The sequence below is a fragment of the Erpetoichthys calabaricus genome, chromosome 7 (genome assembly GCF_900747795.2).
Source record: "Erpetoichthys calabaricus chromosome 7, fErpCal1.3, whole genome shotgun sequence".
Classification (NCBI taxonomy): domain Eukaryota; kingdom Metazoa; phylum Chordata; class Cladistia; order Polypteriformes; family Polypteridae; genus Erpetoichthys; species Erpetoichthys calabaricus.
The window spans coordinates 40252265-40279777 of record NC_041400.2 but is presented as its reverse complement, the minus strand read 5'-3'; the positions used below and the strand labels follow the sequence as shown (position 1 = coordinate 40279777).

General features: G+C 39.0%; 1 protein-coding gene across 1 annotated transcript in view; it reads right to left on the bottom strand.

Annotated features, from left to right (window-relative positions):
- LOC114654332 (receptor-type tyrosine-protein phosphatase F-like) overlaps positions 1-27513 on the bottom strand; it is a 121940-nt gene that overhangs the window by 41431 nt on the left and 52996 nt on the right. Inside the window, exons 9-14 of the mRNA XM_028804816.2 lie at positions 25444-25636; positions 24565-24667; positions 14079-14343; positions 12642-12681; positions 8394-8496; positions 2121-2185 (exon numbers count right to left, since the gene is read on the bottom strand). Coding sequence (XP_028660649.1) covers positions 2121-2185; positions 8394-8496; positions 12642-12681; positions 14079-14343; positions 24565-24667; positions 25444-25636 — 769 coding nt within the window. The remainder of the gene's footprint in view (positions 1-2120; positions 2186-8393; positions 8497-12641; positions 12682-14078; positions 14344-24564; positions 24668-25443; positions 25637-27513) is intronic.

Below are 27513 nucleotides of genomic sequence, written 5' to 3'. Positions count from 1 at the left end.
TGTTTTGTGGCGTAGGTCAGAAGAGCTCAAAAGTGCTTTGATGTTGGCAGTGAATACTTGGAAAAAGTTTAAAAAGGATCGAAGTACATGAGAAAAATAGAAAAAAAAATCCTTGGCTACTTATTTCGAGTGATTCCGCGCAGAACCCAGACAACCCTCGTATGTATATATATATATATATGAATACTCTGAAAAAATATCAAATATGTGGGAAGATACTCATTTTGACATTAATAAAAAGATGAGCATTTATTAATATCTAGCATGACATTTTCCAATGAGAAATTAATTTAATGTAAATAAATCTTATTTAATCTTGTTATTCCAAGATATTACAACTTTTGTCATATAGGAAAATTGATCAAAAAAAGGTGCAAAAGAATTGACTAGAAAATAAATGCTCTTATTTAAGATTATTTAGGTTAGGTTTATTTAAAATAATCATAACAAAGAAACTCTATAAAGATTCTTTCAATGTACCTAATAAGTTTGGTACTGACAGTATTGATGAATTTGGATCAGTCACATAAAGTACCTTATCATGTGCCTAAACATAGTTTATGTTTGAGACCTGCCTTTTCAGTCCCCCCCAAATATCTGCTTGCTTACAAATATGGATAGCGAGTGGTCCATTGGCAAAAGCAAATAAATTTGGTGATAGAGGACATCCATCCCTGGTTTTAGACTCTAAAGCAAAATTAATACTTTAGATCATTAACATGAATAGATGCTTTTGGTCCAGAGCAGTGGTTCCCAAACTCAGTCCAGAGAACCTACTATGGGTGCAGGTTTTTGTTCCAACCAACTTTTTTTTTTAATTGGATTCCTACCCTAATTAAGTAAGAAGTTATGTCGCAGTTTCTGTGTTTTGGAGTCAATGTAGAAATTTCAAAAATTTAATCTTGTGACCTTGTTAACTGCTGGCACACATCTTTGAATGGTGAAAAATAATTTCCACAAGGGGAATAATTGACTAACAATAAAAATTAGATGCAGTCAGAGACAGACCCTACCAGAAATTCTTAGTTACTCACAATTCAAAAGAAATAATTTGATTTGCAAAAGAGCTTTGGTTTAAACCTAGGATGCCAAACCATGCTTGTCAGCATATTTTATATACATGGTGCCATTACATCAGACACGACTGAAGTTGATTACATGACTGCAGCATGACAGGATCCACAAAAGCAGCAGAAGCACATAATGGTATAAAATGTTTAATTACCTAACATGTGTACACAATTTCATGAATATGATCTTTGAGTAGGAAGTAGAAACAAAGTAAGAAAAAAGAAGCAAGTTAAAGGGTCTTAACACTAATATTAAGCTTCTTTTAGCACTTCTACTTCTCTAAAGAAAGAATGGTAAAATATGGTGATTCAAAACTATGTAGATAAATTAAAACATCACATAAGTCGATTTTAATGTAATATAAAGATTTATGTTGCTATAAAATTTTCATCCTGCAGGACGTTGAACAGAAGTAATCAGCGGTGTTTGATGTGAACTATGGGTAAAATGTAGCTTTCGTTTCACTGTAGAAGCCGAAAACGGACCGTTTTTGAACATTTAGTTTTGTTTATGTTGTACATAATGTGAAGCCATTGGATACTAAGATGAGCACAGGAGTATAAACAAGCTACTAACTCAGTTCCAATTAAAGGCCATGTGATCGTTTCAGAATATAAGACATCTGGACTCATTTGGAAGCCTTTTAAAGATTTTATACGACTGTAGCTGTTCATCTCTGGCTCCTTTGTCTTGCATGAATTTTTTCTTTGTTCTGAATTTGCTTATTTCTCAAACACACATATTTCTTGAAGCAATGCTGAATAGGACATCAACATCAAGACACAGCCTGGGGTGACTGCGCTGTTTGAAGTACAACATTATGGGAGACAGTAATGTACTTGTTATTTGTTAGTATTTACTTGAAGTAGTCACCTATACTCATTCATGGCCCACAAGTTGCTACGACTTTCTACCCCTGATTTTTGGCTCTGCTAAATGGTACATTTATGATTAATACTTCAAAATACAATGTAAAAGTGCTCATGCTATTGAATACAATCAACAATACCTCAGCTGAGACAGACAGTACACACACAGTAGTGTCCTACCTTTCTCGGATAAAGTAATGGTTCCTTCTTCATCCATTTTACTGTGACGCCTTTTGGAGATTTTCCTGTATGAAAATAAAAGGCTGTAATGAGACTGAATAAAAAACAAAGGGCAAGTTGTAACTATGGTCTTTCATTACTGATTTTGCAATGTCATTTTTCAGAAGAATGCAATTTGTTTCTATGACACAGCATGTGACATTGTGGTCATATTATAAAAAAATGACTTGTGGTTTGTTTTAGCAACAGCTCTTTGCTTTTTCATAGAAATCAATCATGATTTATTTTCTTTTTAGAGAACCTCCCTTATACCTGCCTTTTCTTGATCTCCCAAATAAACAAGACAGAAATCATTAATAGTAGCCTATTTACAGTATCTCCATCTCACTCCATTACCTGCTTTTCTAAATGCTCCTGTCTGCACATTACATTGTTAAAGTGGACTGGTATGTGGAGGCGGCATGGTGGTGCAGTGGTAGCGCTGCTGCCTCGCAGTTAGGAGACCTGGAGCTTCCCGGGTCCTCCCTGCGTGGAGCTTCCCGGGTCCTCCCCGCGTGGGATTCCTCTGGGTGCTCCGGTTTCCTCCCACAGTCCAAAGACATGCAGGTTAGGTGGATTGGCGATTCTGAATTGTCCCTAGTGTGTGTGTGCGCACTCTGTGGTGGGCTGGCACCCTGCCTGGGGTTTGTTTCCTGCCTTGCACCCTGTATTGGCTGGGATTGGCTCCAGCAGACCCCCATGACCCTGTAGTTAAGATATAGTGGGTTGGATAATGGATGGATGTGGAAGTGTTCTTGTATTCATGAATGTACCTTATCCCCTCAATTCAGTTGTTCGAAAAATGTTTGGGTGGGTTAATCCGACCATGCCTGTAGATAGTCTAGGTCTTGTTATGTCCTAAAATTTCTTTTATGTATAATAGCCTATTTTATCATGTTTCCTTGTATAATTTTTTCTACTAGCCATTAAAAAACTCATCATTTACATGAAAAATTAGAATTTATAGTAGCTGTCCCAGCTGTGAGGAGGGTCAGCGAACCACAAGTACTGGTCACTTGAGCCGCCACACAAAACTCTTCTAAGACACAATCAATACACCACTCACACATCAATGCTTTCTGCTAGAATGTCTTTCAGTCCTTCTTCTTCATCCAGAAACAAAACTGAGTTTCCATTAGATGCAAAAAGGGCTCTGATGTATAACATCAAACATTTCAAAGAAGCATGGCCTATATCTGGTCAACTGTCTGGCGCTGGAGAAACCTGTATGGACTGCTGAATGCATAAAACTATGAAACTGGAATTTCAGAGCACCACAAGGATATGAAGTGGCTTCAGCTTGGACACACATGATAGTTATTGACAAAGGCAGTGCAGAAACATTGATTTTACACTATATCCAGAGCATGATAAAAAGATGGTGTCTTTAAAGAGGTCATCTCTATGGCAATGCCGCTAATAAATATGATTTATTCTTCTGTAACAAAGATTTGTTGAACTTTACATTACCACATTTTCCTGGCAATTAGGGTTCCTACTCCACTTTCATAAGGTGTCACCAAAGATTCTTTGTGAGGTCCTGTTTACCATTATTCATTGGCAAGGCTTACAATTTAATTTTTATGCTGATGACACACAAATTTACTTTCATATAAGTCCCATGGGTCAGCTTCTGCCTTCCACCTTGGTAAATTGCTTAATCTGATGTTAAGCTTTGGATGGCATCAAGCCTCATATAGCTGAACAGTGAAAAGATTATGCTTACTGGATTCAAAGTTGCTCTTTTAAGGGTTAATAACTTCTGCCTTAACTTAAGTGGAATATCAATGCTCCCCATTTGTGTAGTTTGTAACCTTGTTTTAATTTTGATCCTACACTTTCTTTTCAATCACACATTCTTCCTAGATTAAAGTAACATTTTGTCACATATGTAACATTGCCTTTCTCCGTTCTTGTTCATTCTTTTATCACTGTTTTCAGGTCTGCCTTCCCAATCTCATAATAAACTTCAATATATACAAAATTCTGCTACTGTGTTTCTTAAGCACACTAGGAAATATGCACATATCACACCTGTTCTGTGTTTTAGTTCAGTTACTGTACACTGGCTTCCTGTAGCAGCTCGTATAGAATATAAGCTACATGTACTTACAGTTCAAGCTTTAAATGGCCTTGTTCCCTCTTACGTGTCTGAAATGCTGTACACATACTCAGATTCTCAGAAAGTGGTTTACCTTCTATTTCTGTTACACCTCTACATCTACTATGGGGGCCTTATCTTTAAGTGCCACTGCTCCCACAACCTTCCAAAGTATCTCAGTGAATGTAGTACTAGGGTGTTGTACCGTGTTAGCCATTATGAATGTAGAGAAAAGCCAAGCAAAATGACACCTTTTATTGGCTAACTAGAAAGATTACAATATGCAAGCTTTCGAGGCAACTCAGGCCCCTTCTTCAGGCAAGACATCTTGCCTGAAGAAGGGGCCTGAGTTGCCTCGAAAGCTTGCATATTGTAATCTTTCTAGTTAGCCAATAAAAGGTGTCATTTTGCTTGGCTTTTCTCAGTGAATGTACAAATTTATCCTCATTTAAGTCCAACCTCAAAACATATCTTTTGCTCAATATTATCATTTGTTTATTCAAATCGACAGTCTTGACTGTCAGTTAATCTTTTACAATAATTAAAAGTACTATGCTATATATTGCAACTTTTTTTCTAAAATTCTGTGTTATTTTTAACATATTTATACTTGTATTTTATTGTATAAATTCGAGTATCCTTGGAAAGTGATGACTTTACGATAAGATGCTATAAAAATAAAATAATAATAATAATAATAATTATTATTATTACAGTTAATAAATATGAAAATGAACCATGAAACACAATAATAAATGTTGATTTTATTGGTCTGGTTTAATAATATTGTTGTTTCTTTATTTTTTTTTCTTCAGTTATCCTTATTTTGCTGCATTATCACTTTGGTATTTGCCAAACAAACACAGTACAAGATACAGCTTCTTCCTGTCCCACCTTCCCTGTTGCATCGACTCAATATTTCTAAAGTGGTGGGCTCACTTATTGCACACAGTTCACATACAAGCCCATAAACAAAGACATTTTCTTTAATACACAAATGGAAAATCACTGTTTCCATTAACAGAATTGCACATTTTGTGTTTTTCATGTAAATGTGTTCAAGTTCTTCAGGAGGAAGAGTTTTCACCTGATAAACTTGATCAGCTGGTATTTCACGCACTCCTATTACAGATACAGTAGATCAGGGGTCCCCAGCTCTGGTCCTGCAGGAACCCCAGTAGCTGAAGGTTTTCATTCTAACCCTTTTTTTAAATTAGTGCACTGTTTTTGTTGCTAATTAATCTCATTTGAATAAATTTTAACTGACTTGTTTTTTTAAGATTTGTTCCCTTTAATTTCTTCGTCGTTCCTCTGAATTGCTTCATTTCTTTCCTTAAATGGCACCCAAACAGAAATGAAATGTGAAGTGAGTGAGCCAACAGAAGACAAACTAAGTCAGGGCCTGAAACTCTGACTAATTTCACTCCAACCAGTTGCTTAATTAGGCTCTGATTCTTGTTGTTAATTAATCCCATTCTTTAATTCTATGGCTCATTGCTTTTTCAAAATTGTTGATTTTCTCTTTTCTAAGAGCAGTGTTGAAATGTTTTGGGTACCTAAGCAGATCAGAACTCATGAGACCTTCACCTTTCTTTATTTTCAGATATTGCATGATCGACAATGTTCGTCATGTTTTGGTTTATTTTGTATCTCATTATTGTTTGGCTGCTAATTAAGGAAAAACAAACAATTAAGGCATCTGAGTCTTCAACAGCAAGTCAAATAAAATTAATTCAAAAGAAGTTAATTACACAGTGGCACAGTTAGGAGACCTGGGTTCACTTCCTGGGTCCTCCCTGCGTGGAGTTTGCATGTTCTCCCCGTGTCTGCGTGGGTTTCCTCCGGGTACTCTGGTTTCCTCCCACAGTCCAAAGACATGCAGGTTAGGTGGATTGGCGATCCTAAATTGTCCCTAGTGTGTGCTTAGTGTGTGTGTCTGCGTGTGTGTGTGCGTATGTGTGTGTGTGTGTGTGTGTGCCCTGCAGTGGACTGGTACCCTGCGTGGGGTTTGTTTCCTGCCTCGCACCCTGTGTAGGCTGGGATTGGCTCCAGCAGACACCCCTGACCCTGTAGTTAGGATATAGCGGGTTGGATAATGGATGGATGGATGGAAGTTAATTAGGAGCAAAAACAGATCACTAATTAAGAAAAGGGTTATAATGAAAACCTGCAGCCACTGCAACCCTCCAGGATAGGAGTTGGGGACCCCGAAAGTAAATGAACCAATTTCTGCTGTTAAGCTCTTAAAAAGTGGCTTTATTCATTTTATTAGTCCAAAAAACAATCACTGCAATGGACCATAGATGGAATGTCAGTCCATCAAAGGCATGGCTTTATAGCAATCAGCATTAATAAAACCCTAAATGGTGCATGCCAGTAACTTGGTAAAACAATAAAAATATCAAAGAAACAAGGATCTCCAATTAACCTGGTCAGCATATCATTGGAATATAGTAGAAGAACTAGTGTACAGTACACACAAAAAAATACATATAAGGGAAGAGATTGTAAACTCAACCAGGCCTTCAGACCTGTGAGGTGGCAGATCTAACGTCTATGAGCCGGTGCACCTCAAGCATGGACTATGGGACACTGGGGCCACCTAAGCCAGGGCTACTTTTAGCCTAATATTACCAGTGAACCAGCAATTCAAGTGAAACTGAATTTGTTTCACTTTGCAAAAAGAATCACAAAGCTATGCTGTTAAGAAACCAGCGAAATCCGTGCTATTGATCCAGAAATTTCTATTTTTATATAAATAAAATCTATTTTCCTTCCAGATATTTTTTACACTTAACATCAGGCAGCAGGCATGTGCAGTGGCTTATAGCAGGCTGTCTGATAAGAGGGGCTGCAGTTACTCTCTGTTGGATCAGCACACTGCGCCCAAAGTTTGAATTGAAGGACCATAGGTAGTTTTATTTTCATCTTGAACCTTTTCTGACAAATCTACAGATCCAAAAGATATGTACAGTATTGCTAAACCCTTAAGGAGCAATTTTTCTTTCTTTATACTCCCCCAAAAACCTTTATAAACTCCAACAAAAAGACCTCTTTTAATAATTTGTGTGATTGCAGAATCACAAGTGACACTAATTGTAGCGTCAATTTTGTGAAACTTTATACAAAAGGAAACTTGTTTGTTTTGCTCATCACTCCAGAGTATATTTTGTGATGTTAGATTTTACATACACTGTAACCTTTACCAGGAAAAAAGGTTTTAGAAAATGAGATGAGATCTTTTACAGAACCACACTTGTTGTTCCTTCAGGAAAATAGGAATGCCATTGTAAAAGAGATAACACATTTGAAATAAACTGATGACTCATCTCAAGACTCATTGCAAGTTGGCAAAACCAATACCAGTATTATGCACTTTTTGTGGGATGTTGTTTTCCCACATTATACGAAAAATATTGAGGAAATTGAACAAGAAGTAAAAAATGTGCAATATAGTCAAGCCATGATGAAACAGAATGAAATGCAATTTTTTGCTATAATTCATGCAGAGTTACTTTTCTTTGAAAGAGAATGACTTAGGGCCCTGTTTTTCAGTGAAAAAAATTAATTGGTAACTTTTGCTGCTTCTTGCTGGTCGACATTTATTCAAATACTTTTAGGATAAGGCAAATCTAATTTTAAAGTTTGATGCCTATATGGCCTGGTGATTTGTAGTAATTTTAGATCATCTTTGAATGAACCATACTCTTAATAACATTACCAAATACTGTTAATTGTGCTGACTTGCAGAAACCAATGTGAGGCAACCCACCATGGCCACCATGACGGTAGATGCTTTCCGTGACCCAGAATGTCAAGCCAAGTTTAACTTACATCTAATAATCAAACAGTACACTGAAAATGCTGAGAAGTATGAATTGAAAAACATATTTAAAAATTATCCAGAGTTATAAAGTTAAGTGTTAATTTCCTCTTTAATCTCTCTTAATTGATTTTTAAGTACAAATGCATAATGGACTAGAGTGGCATAGTACAGGTCTTAAAATGGATAGGTAAAGAAGGTGATGGAGAAATGATTTTAATAAATCATTCTAATCTAATGATTTAAATAAGGAAAGCAATAAAACACAACATTTTAAAGCTTAGTTTGATGAAAAACAATATTAACATACCAGATAATGAAAACAGCGATGATCATAAATGGAATTATCACAAGGAGGTAGACCATAGATAATTTCCAAAAAAGCTTCTTGTCTTCAGGGGCCTCAGAAAATGCTGAAGAAGAAAGACACTACTTCACATACAAAAATACTGTACAGGAAATTGTAAAATATCACACAACAATACCAATGGATATCGCACAGGCATTTTATTAATGAAATTAGCTGATGAAATGTTGCTGCTGTATCTGTGCACCATGTGCTCATGTTTAAACAGATCCTGACCATTCTTTGTGTAAATCCTAGCTTGACTTTCTGTCCTGACTGACACAGATATAGTATATACTCCTCAAAATGTTGTAAAATGCTGGGTTTTTTTTTTAAATGTTATTGAAAAATAACAAAATGGTGTTTTATTTGCATTTAATCCGAAAAACGCTGTATAACCCAACAATCCATCTATTTGCTGAACTTGATTAGTCCATTGCATAGTTGAGAGGAGCCAAAACCTATGAATGTTAATACAGAACATATTTATACTGGTGACGTCTTTTGGTAGTGGCTTAGGCACTGGTCTTTAAAATTACAGATCAATTCCTACTTTTGACTTAAATGTGTGACCCTAAGTTAGTTAACCTAGTTATGCTCTATTTCTAAAAATGTATCTTATATGTTGCTTTAGATAAATAGGTGAGACAGATACATTGTAATAATTAAGCTAGTGTTTAATCCTTTATACAAGAAGAGGATTATATGTATGTGATCACATAATAAAATATTGTGTAGACAGTAATTAAAGGGTTAATCCATCTATAAATGAATTTTCTCATCTTTTAATAACCCTATGTTGTTTTCAGTGATGACCAAGAAGATTACAATATGCAAGCTTTCGAGGCAACTCAGGCCCCTTCTTCAGGCAATTACATTGATTACATCTTGCCTGAAGAAGGGGCCTGAGTTGCCTCGAAAGCCTGCATATTGTAATCTTTTTAGTTAGCCAATAAAAGATGTAATTTTGCTTGACTTTTCTCTACATTCATAATGGTTAACACGGTACAACACCCTAGTACTACAGTGATGACCAATAAAAGCTAAAATAATGCTAAATAAATGATTTCCAGAAAAGGCCCTCATGCGCACCTGATCTTTTAGAGCCAGCTTTCTTGTCGAACTGACCACTCTTATAGTCAAAATATTTTTATGGGAAAGCACAGTGGTTGGTACTACTACATTTACTTGGTTTAGTTCAGGTTTTGGTTTCCTGACATGTGCGTCAGTTTATTGTTATTTTAATTCATCCATTGCCAACAATGTGAAGTTATCAGTCATAAGCTATACAGCTATAAACCTTGTTCACATGACCCAAAGGGCATAAGAAAGTCGGTACCACCAGCATACAACATTGGACATGGGATAGACTAACTAATTTTCTTATTTTCAGGTTCTTATTTGGTATTTTTATTATCATTTTTAATATTTTTACCCTTCTTCTGCATGTTTTGCCTGTTTTTAACTTGTTCTTCTTAACCCTAGCCAGTAGACCAAGGCATGGACACACAGACGCACACTTGTCATATTATTACAGTCGTAGGGTTTCTTTAGCAAATTCAAATTGCAGTAACTCATTTGTACAATTTCAGCCACCTGAATTTATTTTATTGTGTAAAAGGAAAATAAAATGAATGTAAGAACAATGGCAATGAGGACACACAGCTTTATACAACGCATCTTTTGTATGTGTGTGATAATACTGATGGCCGTGGTCCTCTTTAAGTTACTGTGGCATATGTTGCTATGAAGCCATATGACACTAGGTATGGTGTATGCATGGGAGGTGGTCACATGATCACAGTGGCTATCTTTAAAACAGTGAACTTCAGCTCCAAAAGCATTTGCACGTTGTGTTTAAACAATGAAAAGACACTGGCTTAAAAATCTAGCTTCTCTAGCAATTCCTTTTAATTTTTTTATGATTTGTTTTGATTTCATTTTTGCACTTATTTTGATTGTTTTCTAGACTTTCCGAGATGGTGACTGATTTAACGGGTTTTGGTAACAATCCTATTGTGACTGACTACTTGATGTCCTTATATCCTTGCCTTTTCAAAGTGTATTCTTCCTCAGTCACTCTTAACCACCACTATTTTTAGTTCTACTTTTATAAAAAGGTTAAATTTGTCATGACTGAAGATTATTTTGTTCAGAAAACCATCAGTATTTATGATGCTTGTGGTGTGGAAATCTAGTGTTTTTCCAGTCATCCCTAATTTGTTCCCAGCAAATCTTTTGGGAACACAGAAAAAGAAAAGATAAAGAAAGATAAATTACTAACTCTGAGAGATTGCAAATGCATCAGAATCAAGTCTTTCAATAAGTCTTTCATAATGAGTTTCATGAAGACTTTGCATTTTTGTTTAAATAGATACAATTTGAAAGTATTTTATAAAATTAACATGTATAAAACCAATTTAAATTCATGAACTGAATTGTACATTTAATTTTCAAAAGAAAATAGGAAATATATATAAAATCAATATGTCTTCCTCCTCACTCTTTCTGTTTGTCTGTCCTTGTGACTCAAGGGTTCAGAGCATTGGGGACGACTGGGGAAAAGGGCAAGGAATTCTCCAAGCCTCAGCCTGTGTTCTCTTTTTTTGGGTGAGTACTGGAAGCCAGAAGAAGGAGGACGTGCCAAGGAGGACACTGGATGTCCAATATATGAGGACCGGCCTGTAAGGATAGTTTGGTCCAGTTGCTTACAGACGTGTGGTTAGGTGAGTGCCTTTAATAGGGATAAGTTTATGAGTCAGTGCACCTCTAGAAATAGAGAGAGGGGGAATCATACCCTGCAATGGGTGTCACCTCTGCTTCGACTTTCACTACTCCAGCTGCTCTGTCAGGAATAGAAAGAGAGGCTATACATTGAAAGGAACTTTATGAAATGAACACACTAAAGTAGGTGCCATAAAATCTTCAATATTTGGGTATAAGAAAGAGAGGCACTTGATTTGAGTATGAAGAAGACCTTGCCCATTCTCATTTATGTCGACACATAAATCATCTTTTCTTTAAATGGGATGGTTGTGGCTTATGTTCTCTGCCAGGACATCAGAATGCCACACTGTAGTGGAGAATATCCTCTAGCGTATAGGTTGATAGTATTTTTTATTACTATAGTCTAATAAGATAATTGTTTAAACAGGCAGGAAATTATTTTAAAATGCACAAAAGCTGGATAAGCCAGTTGTTGCTCTGGAACATTCATGACTTACTAGATTAGATTGATCAGAGTGGGCAAGGTGTGCAGGAACACTTTATATTCTATGACCCTTCCTGGACTGGAATTTGTGACTCGGAGAGGGAAGCAGGTTTGAAAAGGCAGTTCACAAATTAATTACCTGTATATGATTTCTTCATTGTTTGCCTGAAACTAATACGAAAACTAAAGAGAAAATGTGTAGCAGGACATAAATGTGCTACAATTGGAATGGAGTGAGGACGGAGTCTGCCTGACTAAGGAGTGCATCTAGGACATCATGACTATTTAAATTAAGGGATGTGGGAAAGGCAAAATGTCTCTCTTTCATCCATGTATATCTCTCTCTCTGCTATTTTTCATCCTAAGGTGAAGCCAGATAGCCACCTGGTAATTAAACATATTGGATGCATAACATGAACCAGGTCATATTATTATTATTATTTATTATTATTTTAAAACATTTGTACTTTTGCATTGCATAATTTGGTTATATTATCTATAATACATGGGGTCATAGATGTAAAAGAAAGGGAGAGGTATTGTATGTAACTACATTGACCATGCTGGTAAGAATAAACCTACAAAGGCTATGGATAGGTTTTGAGGCATTCTGTTACGGTCTAAATAATAAAAAGTATAAAAGGGAGAATAGGGTTACCATACGACTCTGCCATGACAAAACACCCATCTTGGCCAAACTGTCTTTATTTTTCAATTGATTAAATGAACACAATTTTACAAATATTTCTATGCAAAAAAGTAAGCATTTCATTCTTTGAATTCCAATTATAATTACAAGTTTCACTTTTCAACAAACGATTGTTATGTTTTGGGTTTTTTTTTCAAATAAAGATACATTTTCTGCAAACAAAAATGTAAGCTAGAACAGAAATATGCCCACATCCATAAGATGCATAACATAAAGGATAATAAAGGAAGGCTGTTAGTGAAGGTGAAGCTGTAATAGCATAAAACAAATCGGGGTTCAGTTCAAAACTTACCATAAAAAGGTCCAGAGACACTGCAGGAGTACTTTGTCACCTGAAATATATTAAGGACTAACATTTTATGTGCCTTCTGTTTCCACCAAAAAGTAAACTTAACTTTTATGATGACTGTTATTGAAGGGCAATTTAATTTAAAAAACTGAAAATTGAAATATGAGTCAAACCTAAATTTTTGAATAACCATTAATAAAATGTGCTATTTTCTGGGGGAGTATTCCAGCAATCATCTCTAGTTTAGCATACTTAATTCACGCCAACTAATAAGATACAATCCATCCATCCATCCATCCTCTTCCGCTTATCTGAGGTCGGGTCACGGGGGCAGCAGCTTGAGCAGAGATGCCCAGACTTCCCTCTCCCCGGCCACTTCTTCTAGCTCTTCTGGGAGAATCCCAAGGCGTTCCCAGGCCAGCCGGGAGACATAGTCCCTCCAACGTGTCCTGGGTCTTCCCCGGGGCCTCCTCCCAGTTGGACGTGCCCGGAACACCTCACCAGGGAGGTGTCCAGGAGGCATCCTGATCACATGCCCGAGCCACCTCATCTGACACCTCTCGATGCGGAGGAGCAGCGGCTCTACTCTGAGCCCCTCCCAGATGACTGAGCTTTTCACCCTATCTTTAAGGGAAAGCCCAGACACCCTGCGGAGGAAACTCATTTCAGCCGCTTGTATTCGCGATCTCGTTCTTTCAGTCACTACCCATAGTTCATGACCATAGGTGAGGGTAGGAACATAGATCAACTGGTAAATTGAGAGCTTTGCCTTATGGCTCAGCTCCTTTTTCACCACAACAGACCGATGCAGAGCCCGCATCACTGCGGACGCCGCACCGATCCACCTGTCGATCTCACGCTCAATTCTTCCCTCACTCGTGAACAAGGTCCGGAGATACTTGAACTCCTCTACTTGGGGCAGGATCTCGCTCTCAACCCTGAGAGGGCATTCCACCCTTTTCCAGCTGAGGACCATGGTCTCGGATTTGGAGGTGCTGATTCCCATCCCAGCCGCTTTACACTCAGCTGCGAACCAATCCAGAGAGAGCTGAAGATCACGGCCTGATGAAGCAAACAGGACAACATCATCTGCAAAAGGCAGTGTCCCAATCCTGAGTCCACCAAACCAGACCCCCTCAACGCCCTGGCTGCGCCTAGAAATTCTGTCCATAAAGGTTATGAACAGAATCGGTGACAAAGGGCAGCCCTGGCGGAGTCCAACTCTCACTGGAAACGGGTTCGACTTACTGCCGGCAATGCGGACCAAGCTCTGACACCGGTTGTACAGAGACTGAACAGCCCTTATCAGGGGGGATAAGATACAAGCATCATCAAAATGAAATATGCAACTAAAAGATACACAGTATAGACTGCAAATTTGACTGGATGCCTAAAATACTATACAATTATGTTGGACAAAGTAATGTGAATAATACTCACTGTCCTCCAGGAACTGATGGCTCGTACAATGACAGAGTAATTTCTTCCACTCCTCAGCTGAGCATTATGGTACAACCGGTGCATTGCTCCATCTCCAATTACAAACTGATAGTAGTCTGTCATATTCTCAGCAGAAATTTCGGCCACAATATATAAATCATTGTGCCTAGATGTGTTGAAGACTGGTAATTCTTTTTCCATACAAATGGCTGTTAAGTCAATCTCTTTGCTACATGTCATGTCCTTTATTATAATTTGATAAGAGCTGCAAAGGCATACAAATTTAAAATAATGTATAATAAACTTTTGTAAGCTTAGATGAGGCTTACACAGGAAACAAAACTAAATAGTATTATGATTATACTGCATAACATATTTTGAAAAAAGAATGCAATTTCCCTCCAATTTGCATTCAACTATCAACTATTTTCTAATTGACTCGGCACAATTTTCAACTAGAAAGCATAAAACCAGACTCATCATATCTAATCCTATTTAGGTAACTGTTTGAGTTCACTTTTCAATTAAATACATTAAGAACATTTTCAGGAGAAACATTAGTCATTTTAACTAGTATTAAAACAATAATCCTCCAACCATTAACACAATCCCACCTAATCTTACCACATTAAAAACTGAAAAGAACCACAAAAAAAAAATAAATAAAGGGGCCCAGCAAGTGAGGGAACACAGTCGCATCAACCTCTTTAAGGAGAAGAAAAACTAAGGACCACAGTGCATCAATAGAAAGAGTAGCTGTATCATATCCTCACCACCAAAAGTTCAAAAAGTGTCAAATTAAAAGAAAAAAATTCCAAATTGAAAGAGAAGTAGAACCAGGGGCTTTCCGACAAGAAGCACGGGCAAATTCTGATGTAATTTCAAGCAACATAACAGATAAATGAAATGAGAAAAGGTTAAGAAGTACAAAAATGTGGGGAAGCAAAGGATTGTTAATAGAGGATATGGATGTAGGAAAATCAAACACTCCGGGCCAATTACAGGACACAGAAGGGCAGTCCCATAACATAAGCATAAATGTGCCTAGTGTGTTCAGGGACCAAAGGTGACAGCTGTGGTAGAGAGGACAGTCTTCAGGAATAGTGTTTAGGGGGAATGGAATATAAAGGGTGAACAAATTTAAGTTAAATTAATTAGTATTTGAGTAACTTATTCCATTTGGCTTTAGAAACTAAATAAATAAATATGGCCTTTTGTGCCAAAGCTCTTTAACACGATATTGCTCTCTTATATTGTCATTAATGTGAAAGCTCTCCAAAGACACTGAAATGCTAACTGGTAATTTCTGCACTTTTAAAATCACAGCACCACACTGATGTGTTTCTCATATACAAGCTTTACGCTAATAACTGCACTTTTATCACGGTTCATTCTTTGCTAAAGAACACAAGCTCTGCCTTTTATCATCTAATACTTTCTAAAGAGTAGATGAAGTTTGTACATTTTTCTTTAGTTTGTATTACATTGGTAATATTTCTGTTTGTCGTCATAATTCTGTACATGCAGTACTTGCGATGTTATTTCTCAACCATTGCTTTATTCCAGTCTTCCCCTTTAGGAAGATGTTTTCTTTGTTTCTTGGCCACTGTTCACATGGCTGCAGCACACCTTTAACACATTTAGTGAGTATTTATGTAACAAATCCCATCTCCAAGCAAATCATGGTAGCTGCCACTGAAATCAAGCCTGGAGTTTTCAGGCCATTACCCATCCTTCTTATTTCCCACTACAAATATTTTCCACAAGAAATACTCCAAAATCAACAGATGTAAAAAATTGGAGTAGTTTTATATAGTTTGAACTTGGTGAATAACAAATATAAACTACAAAAAGAAAAATCACAAACAGATGAAATACTGTAAATGTCTCTTTTCATGCTTATATGTAATATGAAGGTGATGAAGCCAGACTAATGTATGACCTATTGTATGACTAATGTATGCTGGTTCAAGTCAACAACAGGGTTCCAAAGAAAAGAAATAATACTGTGCAGCAGTCTGATTCTGCCCCTGGTGGTACTGATATTTTATCTTGATGTGTTTTAAGAATCAATTACAACATCCTGTATAATAACAAATTAAACCCTAAAAGGAATAGAAACTGGAATGTTCTGAGACTGCCCATCTTCTTCAGAGCTGACCGTAAAATTTCTGCAAGGTGCTTAATTTCTTCACCGCTCCTCCACACTCCAAAAAACCATTAACATTAACCTCTTTACTGTATACATTTCAAGTATTAATACAGAAATATCCAGGAGTCCTCCACGTGACACGGTTGGTGTGTTGTGTTCTTTCATCTACTATTGGTTCTTACCTTAATAAGCAATCAATTTTAAAAGTAAAAGAGACACCATGCACATGTAAAAAGTATAAAAGACTGAAATAATGATTTCACATCAGGTAAATTATCGACTCTCATCAACATCAATGCAAGAAACCTTTAGCATGGTCTTTATTTCATTTTGCTCCAATTTCTGCTGCCTCTCTTTTTTCTTTACTACAAGCTCACTTTACCCCATTACAGTCTAACTGAAAGTGAATGTGAAGAGCACCAGCAAGCATTTGGGGACAAAAGCTGCAAGTGATGTTTTTTGAAAATGGATTTAATTTTTCAAGATGTGTGAGGGGAAAAATTGGATTTATAATTAGCAAACTAACTTTAATAGACAGAGCAGCATAAGCAGGTAAAACAGAAGTGGATAAAGATATCAAATAATTAATAAGAAAAACATTACAGAAGAATAAGACAAAAATGATAGTGAAAAGAAAAAAGTACAAAGTGAAAAAACACAAGTTAAAATAATGTATAAAACATGTGACTCATAAACTGTTAACAATAATGGCAGTTAAATAAACAGCCTTCAGGCAATGGCATAACAGTTTCCATTGCCATGCAGGGACAAGCATATCCAAAGTCATGACCAAAAGCACTCAATGAGAGTGTCTTATGTTTCCTGTGTTTATGATCTTATGTTTGTTTTATGACTTCTATTTGCCTTTGTCTTTTTGATTGCTGCTCTTTGGTGTACCACAATGGCAGATGAGAGAGTGTAGTACAAACCAGTGCGAAAAGGCAGAATTTGCAGTTGACTGTGTTTATTGTCATAAATGGTGGTCTAGAAGAGCAATGGGCAGCACCACTAGTGCAGAAGGGAGATACTTGATCCCTGGGAGGAAACACGTAGCCACTAGCATGTCTGACCTACTATTTGAAATGAGAGGAAGGCTATAGAGAAATGGTTGCAAGATCTATTGGCCACTTGGTGGTAGTGATGGCTTCCTTCCTGTAAAATGAGGAGTCAAGTTGCCTCCTTAAAAGTGATACAGCCGCCAAGTGTCCTTGCAGGAAGCCAGAAACATCCAAGTCACTTGAAGTTATAACATTTAGAATGGGAATAGACAGGATTGCCCAGTTAATCCTAAATAGGCTTTATAAACTTGCAGACAGAGTTACTGTGCAGTTTCTAATCTTTCCCCAATGGCAACTACATGAGAAGATTAGAGAGCTGAGGATGCCTCTCTATCTCACCTTTATCAATCTGACCAAGGACTGAATTCAACCTCATCAGTCAGGATGGTCTGTTCACAACCCTTGGCAAGACTGGATGCTCTCTTAAGCTCATCAGCATGATTCAGTCCTTCCACACAGACATGGAGGGTGGTGTCTAGTTCAATGGCAAATATTTTAATGTCTTTAGTATCTGCAATGGTGTGAAACATGGCTCTGCCCTTGCCACCAAACATTTCAGCATCTTATTTGCTATGACATTGAGACATGCCTTCATGGAATCAACTGAGAGGGTGTATCTTTGTACAAGGCCTGACAGCAAGCTGTTCGGCCTTTCACACCTAAGAGCAAAGAGCAAAGTCTGACATGTCCTCATGTTGTTTACCAGTGATGCTGCATTTACCATCCACTTACAAGAGCAACTGCAGAGACTGATGGATCAGATCTCCAGAACATGTCAATACTTTGGCCTCACAGTAAGTCTAAAGTCTAAAGACCAGTGTGATGTGCAAAGTTATCGAGAGTCCACCCTCGATCACCATCTCTGACTACAACCTAGAAGTGGTGAATCAGTTCTCCTACCTTGGCTGCAAAGTTAAAGATACCTTCTCCCTGGATGCAGAGATAGACCGGAGAATTGACCGTGCTTCCTCAACCTTTGCCAAGCTGACTCTCCATACAAAGATGGCTGTCTAATGTGCCTACATGTTTTGCACTCTACTGTATGGCAGCAAATCCTGGTTGAACTACTCCCGACAAGAATGGCAACTAAATGCCCCTCACAGGCACAACCTCAGGTGCATTTTCAACATCAGCTGGCAGGAGGTCATTACATGTGTCGAGATCCCCAGTATTTAAACCCTGTTGATGAAGTAATAGTTTAGCTGGATTGGCCACGTCTACCAGACTTGTGACAAAACAATTCCCAAGAATCTCTTGCATGGTGAGCTGGTTGCTGGCTAAACCCACCTTCAATTTAAAGATGTTTTTAAGTGTGACATATAGACCATGGACATTGATGTCAACAGGTGGGAGGAATGTGGCGGTAACAGTGTTCACTAGGTGCAGAAAATCAGGAGAGGAGCCAAAAGAATCTATGCCATCGGTTGGCTTAGGTTGAGAAGCTGAGAGGAAAATGATTAAAATGAAAAACACCAGGAGGAAAGTGATAGTGGGATGTTTATGAACTCTCTTTCGTGGTGAACTGGAACTTTTAATAACTCAGTTTTAATAGGATTATTGACATGGGGATATGGAATGGGGACTAAGGATAGTGATTCAGGTGTTGAAATATGCCATGTATTGTTGTGTGAAAAAGCTTTAGTATTCACAAAGTGCTTTACCCCTTTTTTGTAAGAAAAGATGAAAAGTGATGTTTAAGGAGGCAAGACTTTTTTCTGATTCATTTTATAATCAAACAGGTTGTAGTCAGCAGTGGAGACCCTGGAAAATTGAAAGGCCTAAGGGTTTTTGGGTGGTTAGTATGCTGGACTGGTATTGGACAGGAACCTTTGCAAACTTAAGGCAAGCAAATTCCTCAGTTTCACCCTTCACATTTGTGCATGTAATAAAAGTACCAACCTTATCAGATAGATAGATAGATAGATAGATAGATAGATAGATAGATAGATAGATAGATAGATAGATAGATAGATAGATACTTTATTAATCCCAAGGGGAAATTCACATACTCCAGCAGCAGCATATTGATAAAAAACAATATTAAATTAAAGAGTGATAAAAATGCAGGTATAACTGACAATAACTTTATTTTTAACTTTATGTTAACATTTAACCCCCCCCCTAACCCCCCCCCCCCCCCCCCCGACCCGAGTGGAATTGAAGAGTTGCATAGTGTGGGGGAGGAACGATCTCCTCAGTCTGTCAGTGGAGCAGGACAGTGACAGTAGTCTGTTGCTGAAGCTGCTCCTCTGTCTGGAGATGACACTGTTCAGTGGATGCAGTGGATTCTCCATGATTGACAGGAGCCTGCTCAGAGCCTGTCACTCTGCCATGGATGTCAAACTGTCCAGCTCTGTGCCTACAATACAGCCTGCCTTCCTCACCAGTTTGTCCAGACGTGAGGCATCTTTCTTCTTAATGCTGCCTCTCCAGCACACCACTGCGTAGAAGAGGGTGCTCACCACAACCGTCTGATAGAACATCTGCAGCATCTTATTGCAGATGTTGAAGGACGCCAGCCTTCTAAGGAAGTATAGTCGGCTCTGTCCTCTCTTGCACAGAGCATCAGTATTGGCAGTCCAGTCCAATTTATCATCCAGCTTCACTCCCAGGTATTTATAAGTCTGCACCCTCCGCACACAGTCACCTCTGATGATCATGGGGTCCATGAGGGGCCTGGTCCTCCTAAAATCCACCACCAGCTCCTTGGTATTGCTGGTGTTCAGTTGTAGGTGGTTTGAGTCGCACCATTTAACAAAGTCCTTGATTAGGTTCCTATACTTGTCCTCCTGCCCACTCCTGATGCAGCCCACGATAGCAGTGTCGTCAACGAACTTTTGCATGTGGCAGGACTCCAAGTTGTATTGGAAGTCCGATGTATATAGGCTGAACAGGACCGGAGAAAGTACAGTGTCACAATGTCAGATGTGCAGTTACCGAGATGCACATACTGAGGTCTGTCTGTAAGATAGTCCACGATCCATGCCACCAGGTATGAATCTACTCCCATCTCTGTCATCATGTGCAACTTTCTATTTTTTATATATATATATATATATATATTGGGACCCTGGAGGCAGCTGATAGGTACCGGCAGGCCAAGCGGAATGCGGCTTTGGTGGTTGCTGAGGCAAAAACTCGGGCGTGGGAGGAGTTTGGGGAGGCCATGGAGAACGACTTTCGGACGGCTTCGAGGAGATTCTGGTCCACCATCCGGCGTCTCAGGAAGGGGAAGCAGTGCAGTGTCAACACTGTATATGGTGGGGATGGTGCGCTGCTGACCTCGACTCGGGACGTTGTGGGTCGGTGGGGGGAGTACTTCGAAGACCTCCTCAATCCCATTAACATGCCTTCCAATGAGGAAGCAGAGCCTGGGGACTCAGAGGTGGGCTCCCCCATCTCTGGGACTGAGGTCACCGAGGTGGTCAAAAAACTCCTTGGTGGCAGGGCCCCGGGGGTGGATGAGATACGCCCGGAGTTCCTCAAGGCTCTGGATGTTGTAGGACTGTCTTGGTTGACACGCCTCTGCAACATCGCATGGACATCAGGGACAGTGCCTCTGGATTGGCAGACCGGGGTGGTGATCCCCCTCTTTAAGAAGGGGGATCGGAGGATGTGTTCCAACTACAGAGGGATCACACTCCTCAGCCTCCCTGGAAAAGTCTATTCAGGGGTCCTGGAGAGGAGGGTCCGTCGGATAGTCGAGCCTCGGATTCAGGAGGAACAGTGTGGTTTTCGTCCTGGTCGCGGAACAGTGGACCAGCTCTATACCCTTAGCAGGGTCTTGGAGGGTGCATGGGAGTTTGCCCAACCAGTCTACATGTGTTTTGTGGACTTGGAAAAGGCATTCGACCGTGTCCCTCGGGGAATCCTGTGGGGGGTACTCCGAGAGTATGGGGTACCGGCCCCCCTGATAAGGGCTGTTCGGTCCCTGTACGATCGGTGCCAGAGCTTGGTCCGCATTGCCGGCAGTAAGTCGAACCCGTTTCCAGTGAGAGTTGGACTCCGCCAGGGCTGCCCTTTGTCACCGATTCTGTTCATAACTTTTATGGACAGAATTTCTAGGCGCAGCCAGGGCGTTGAGGGGGTCCGGTTTGGTGGGCTCAGGATTGGGTCACTGCTTTTTGCAGATGATGTTGTCCTGTTTGCTTCATCAGGCCGTGATCTTCAGCTCTCTCTGGATCGGTTCGCAGCTGAGTGTGAAGCGGCTGGGATGAGAATCAGCACCTCCAAATCCGAGACCATGGTCCTCAGCCGGAAAAGGGTGGAGTGCCCTCTCAGGGTTGGTAGCGAGATCCTGCCTCAAGTGGAGGAGTTCAAGTATCTCGGGATCTTGTTCACGAGTGAGGGAAGAATGGACCGTGAGATCGACAGGCGGATCGGTGCGGCATCCGCAGTAATGCGGGCGCTGCATCGGTCTGTCGTGGTGAAAAAGGAGCTGAGCCGCAAGGCGAAGCTCTCAATTTACCAGTCAATCTATGTTCCTACCCTCACCTATGGTCATGAACTATGGGTAGTGACCGAAAGAACGAGATCGCGAATACAAGCGGCTGAAATGAGTTTCCTCCGCAGGGTGTCTGGGCTTTCCCTTAAAGATAGGGTGAGAAGCTCAGTCATCCGGGAGGGGCTCAGAGTAGAGCCGCTGCTCCTCCGCATCGAGAGGTGTCAGATGAGGTGGCTTGGGCATCTGATCAGGATGCCTCCTGGACGCCTCCCTGGTGAGGTGTTCCGGGCACGTCCAACCGGGAGGAGGCCCCAGGGAAGACCCAGGACACGTTGGAGGGACTATGTCTCTCGACTGGCCTGGGAACGCCTTGGCATTCTCCCGGAAGAGCTAGAAGAAGTGGCCGGGGAGAGGGAAGTCTGGGCATCTCTGCTCAAGCTGCTGCCCCCGCGACCCGACCTCGGATAAGCGGGAGACAATGGATGGATGGATGGATATATATATATATATAGTTTTTTCTTTAGATATTTCATTTTTCATTACAAATACGTGTACATTTGGTTGATTGCTCACTTCATAAATTCGGTTGTTATGAGTTAGTTTTGATGTATGTACTGACGCTTTCAGTAGGGCTGGATCCAGTCCAGCTTTTGACAATAATAGCAAATGTGCTACCAGTCTTATTTATTCAACAGGAAGGGGAGAGACAGTTGATCATGAAGCAGTTGGTGTGCTTTTTAAAACCAAACTTTTTATCAATATGTTTTGTGATTTTTTTTTTATTTTTGCTTTTCTATATTTTAATTAAAAGATTTCTCTTTATGTAATCATATTTTGGGTTAACTTGAGAAGACTTCCTTACTGGAATAAATAATGCCAGCTGGTTTGTGTAGTCAGGGCTGGCTCCTTTTTCTTAAACATTCATCTGTGCTAGTAGAGATTTTGTTGGTAAGATGATGTTTACCACAGGGGGGCTTTTATGTAATTTGAGATTATGTAATGTGAAACACAATTGAAATTTCTAGATCTCTCTTGACCCACATTGTCTTATATGATAACTAGTGTTGATTGGTGAAATTTGCCAAACCGTTTTTGGCAGTGAATATGCTGTGTTCACTGATGACCTTGTTTGTTCAATAATTTCTTGGAAATTCAATGTCCAGCCAGTTTAGACAAAGTTTTTTCCCAGCAAAAAGTGAGGCCTGTGTGACATCATAGACCTGCCGTGGCCAATGTTGGATGGGATGGTGCCCCGAGTGTATAATGCTAAATCTAGTAGAGAGAGAAAAATGAGCTGAAAACTTGCAAATACTTTTAAAAATAAAATGTGCATTCAGAAGGAAATTGGAAATGTGTTAGTATATTTGTGTCCTAACTTATATGTGACCTGTGTGTAATATGTGTGCCTACCCCTTTAATAGTATTATATAGAGTACTGTGCAGATGAGGCAAACAGATGAATCTATGTGTTTTAGTGTTGTGCTTATTTGGTAGCACTGGCAGTGATCAAAAGTGCCAGGTGAAAGTACCAGCTTTTGAATCTGTGGAGGGCAAGCCTTAGTGAATTCTTGCTTCCTGTGTGCTACTGTCTACAAGAGATTTTACTGTTCTGATATTCAGTTCTATTCATTTTATCTCAGGGAGGTATGGCGGTGCTGTGGTTGGCACAGATGTCTCACAGCTCAAGTCACATTTTTGGCTACAATAATCAGTCCAGCATAGTTTACAGAAGTTTCCACAGCCATCAGTGACACATAAAAGGCCACTGCACCATTAAAATCCACTCAAAACTAGTTCAGATTCTCCTTCCTCATTGACTTCAGTATGTTTTGCTGAGTTGGCTGAACTTGCTGAACATTTCCATGATCTTGAGGCAAAGTAAATTCAGCTGGCTTGTTCATCACTAGTGATAATGCATGGCACACATTCAATTCCTAAAGAGGTTTTCACAGTTTCAAGTTAAAATATAAATGTAGCACAAACTCACTTTTATATCTGTATTATGTTCAGAAATTTTAAGGGTACTCTGAAGCCACATGCAGGTAATTTGTCATTTTGTTGTGTTGAATCCATTGTGGTACCCGGCGGGGGTTCATGCCTGGCAGGGATGCCCAGGAGGAGCGGAGGAGGGCTTGTGCCTCCTCCAGGACACGAAGGGGCATCCTCCCTGGTTGCTTTGGGGACCACGGGTACAGAGCTTGGAAGCTCAACCCTGTAAGGGCCCATGGTCACCGCCAGGGGGCGCTCCGATGCCTTGGTAGCCCTGGACCTCAGTACTTCCGCCACACCCGGAAGTGCTGGGGGGAAGAGGATTGGGGACACCCGGTGGACTTCCGGTTACACCACTAGAGCTTCTGCCACACAGGGGTGTGGCTACAGAAGCCTCAGGATGCACCTGGAGTCCTTCCGGGGTGTATAAAAGGGGCCGCCTCCCTCCAGTCAGGAGCAAGAGTCGGGTGGAAGAGGATGAAGCTTGGTGGAGAGGAGTGGAGGCGGACCAGAGACTGTGAAAGGCATTGTGCTGTGTGGCCAAGGACTAAAGGGTGATTGGTGCCGAGGCACTGGGTTGTGTTCACTATTACTTGTGCATAGTGTAAAATAAACGTGTGGTGGACTGTAAAATGCTCTCTGTCTGTCTGTGTCCGGGTCATCTTCCACACCATGTAACATTTGAGTTTGCACACATGTTCAACTGGTGACAATGCAATGTTACTGACAGACTAAAAGAATTGGGGTTTTATATGTAAGGAAATTAACAGAATCAATCACTTGGTGAATCATATTATGATTTTACACATTTCAGACTAATACTGAATTAAAAGAATTACTTACGTGATTGGACCATTAATGTCTGAGACAGGACTCAAATAGACCAGTGCAGTGCCAGATGAGAAGTTATAAGAGGGAAATCCATGTATCAGAGGACTCTCGGGTTCTAAAATATTTAAATATAAAACATAACATGACATTACTCAAAGAAGAGAACTGGAACAAATATTTAAAGTTCAAACCACTGAATGATTAGATAATGAATCTTCATGTTCGCTAACTATAAGGACACCTGAAGAGAATACATTTAATACATAACCACAGTAAGATAAAGCAGGTATTGTAGTCTATGATGATCAAATAATTTTTTATTAACACTATGTTGAAATCCAACCTTCCAATAGCCCACATTCGTTGTTAAGGAAGTCCCTCCTATGCTGCAAATGAAATTCAGGCCCTTAATTTCTATTAATTCTAATTTTTGATTATACTGATTAAGGGCTGGATTGCAAATTTTTAGACGGATGCCCCTACGCTGGATGGATAGTCAATTAACATCCAGGTAACCGATGTTGGCACAGATCTACTCAAAATCCATTTCTGACTTAGCACCTGCCACTGTTGCTTTAGATGTTAATTTCTGTATACATGTAGTTTACAGAATTATTGAGATAAACTTATCTGTTGTATTTAACATGCAATATTAAATGTTAGTATGTTGTTCTATCTATCTATCTATCTATCTATCTATCTATCTATCTATCTATCTATCTATCTATCTATCTATCTATCTATCTATCTATCTATCTATCTATCTATCTATCTATCTATCTATCTATCTATCTTAGCACTAAATCTAAATACAAAAAAAAAACTGAAAACATATCACATTAAAAGGCTAAGAATACATGAAAAATACCAAAAGTAAAAGTAGAATCTTACCACTTATATTTGTTTCAAATGACATGTTTGAACATTTTTCCAAACCCAGTAATGTACGCCCACATATTTGCAATGTGTAATTTGTTCCGTTCTTCAGAGCTTGTAGTTGGTATTTGGTTTCATTTGAAAGACTGCTGATGTGTTGCTTTTCATTAAAGCTTGCATTATAATTTCTTTCACCAAATAATGTGAGCTATGAAAAGATAGCACAGAGCATTCATATTAGTACACTTGTGGAAAATCACAAGGATTTTTTTTACGAGGTGGCCACCTGTGAGGCATCTTAGTGCCTGTTATTTTCATGTACTTGTGCATTTTATAAGCTGGCTGCTTTTAAAAGTAAGTTAAACATAGATATTCAAAGAAAGAGAAGCATGTTTTAAATACGTCTAGAAAAATGCGTAGCAAAGACATTCATATGTACAGCTGCATAATTTTTGTTACGCCAGATTGAGAAGACATATAGGAAAAACATCAAGTCAGATAAAATTAGGACAATTCAAGTCTCAAGATTACTACAGTGAAGAGCAAGGCTGCAGTGAGTTAAAGCAGACAAATCCTCATGGCCACAGCCTGTTGTAACAAGTCGGAAGTATATTTCAGGGGTAAAATTCTTAGATCTATTTAGGGATTGTTCTGCTGGATTTGTAAAGAGACATTTGGAGTTGTATTTTTTTGTTTTGTAATAAATTTTAATATTTTTCATTTATCAGCATTTCTGTTATTTTGCTGTATTCTGTTGAGAGATCAGTCGGGAAGTAGTGTTGGTCATCTGTTTTTGTGGTTTTTGTTCTTTCCGCAGTAGGGGTGATAGAGTATAAACTTTGCACATTTCAATTCAAGACCGTGCATTAACTATGCAAAAATTGAAGTTAATCAAAGGAAAAATCAGCATTAAAAGTTAGAGCATGGGGCATCAACAATTTGTTTTAGAAACGTTCCTGTTCTAATCATTTCTGTGTTCTGGAGGGTAGTGTAATTTTGATCAAAAGGGACAGTGGTGTGATTATTGGATCAGCAAAAAGTATGTTTTAGATCTTCCTAAAAAAACTTACTCTTGTGTTAAGATGTTTTCTTTTTTTATACTGTAAATGTTAAATTAAGTAGTACGGTTAAATTTTTGAGGTATGGGCTGTTAGTGGTTTAAAAAAAAATGACTATAGTGAAATATTTGTTAACATCACCAAGCCTGTTTTTTTTCATAGCTTTTCATTCAAATCCTCTGTGATAACCAGATATTATTTCCCTATCTTTTGACCCGGAAGAGAATTAAATCATCATGTACGTACATCACCTGCTTCCTCCTTTTCAATAAGATGGTGGATCTTCTGTATTACCAACTCCCTTTTGGACGTCCATTGCTCTGCTTTTTTAAATTAATTGGCTATTTGATGGTATTCAGTTTTGGCACGATTAAAGAGTGGTCTTGAATTGAAATGCAATACATTCTGATCTGCTGGTAAGTAAAATGCAGTATGTTTGGTTTGCTGGTAGTGACATGTGGTCTATGGACATGAAGTAAAATGCAATACGCTTTTGTATTGAATTGTAAACAGGCATGAAAATTGCATGTTGTAGTGAGAAGCAATTGATCACTTGGCTCATATGCTTTTAATTATAACATGATAAAACTGTGCCCAAAATTAAATGCAAATGTATAACATTTTAATGTAGTTAACATGTTGGATTGCTTTTAATTTTGACACAAATATTTTTTTTGCAGAAACATCTACAGGACCATTGGAGAAAATTTGATTTGACATACTTTATTAATCCCCAAGAGGAAATTGTCTTTTTCAATTACCTGTGGGGATCAGAGCACAGGGTCAGCCGTTGTATAGCACCCCACAAGCAATCTTCAGGTTAAGGTTAAGGGCCCAACAGAGTAGGATCTTTTTTAGCAGTAACGGGATACTTCCTGATACTAGCACAGATCCTTAGCCTCAGAACCACCATTCTGTTTTTAATAAATACCTACTAGAGCAGGCTTAAAGAATTCTTAAAATTATACAGGCCTAAATGTAACGATTGGATGGAGTTTAAAGGCCTATTGAAGCCAGAACTCATTTG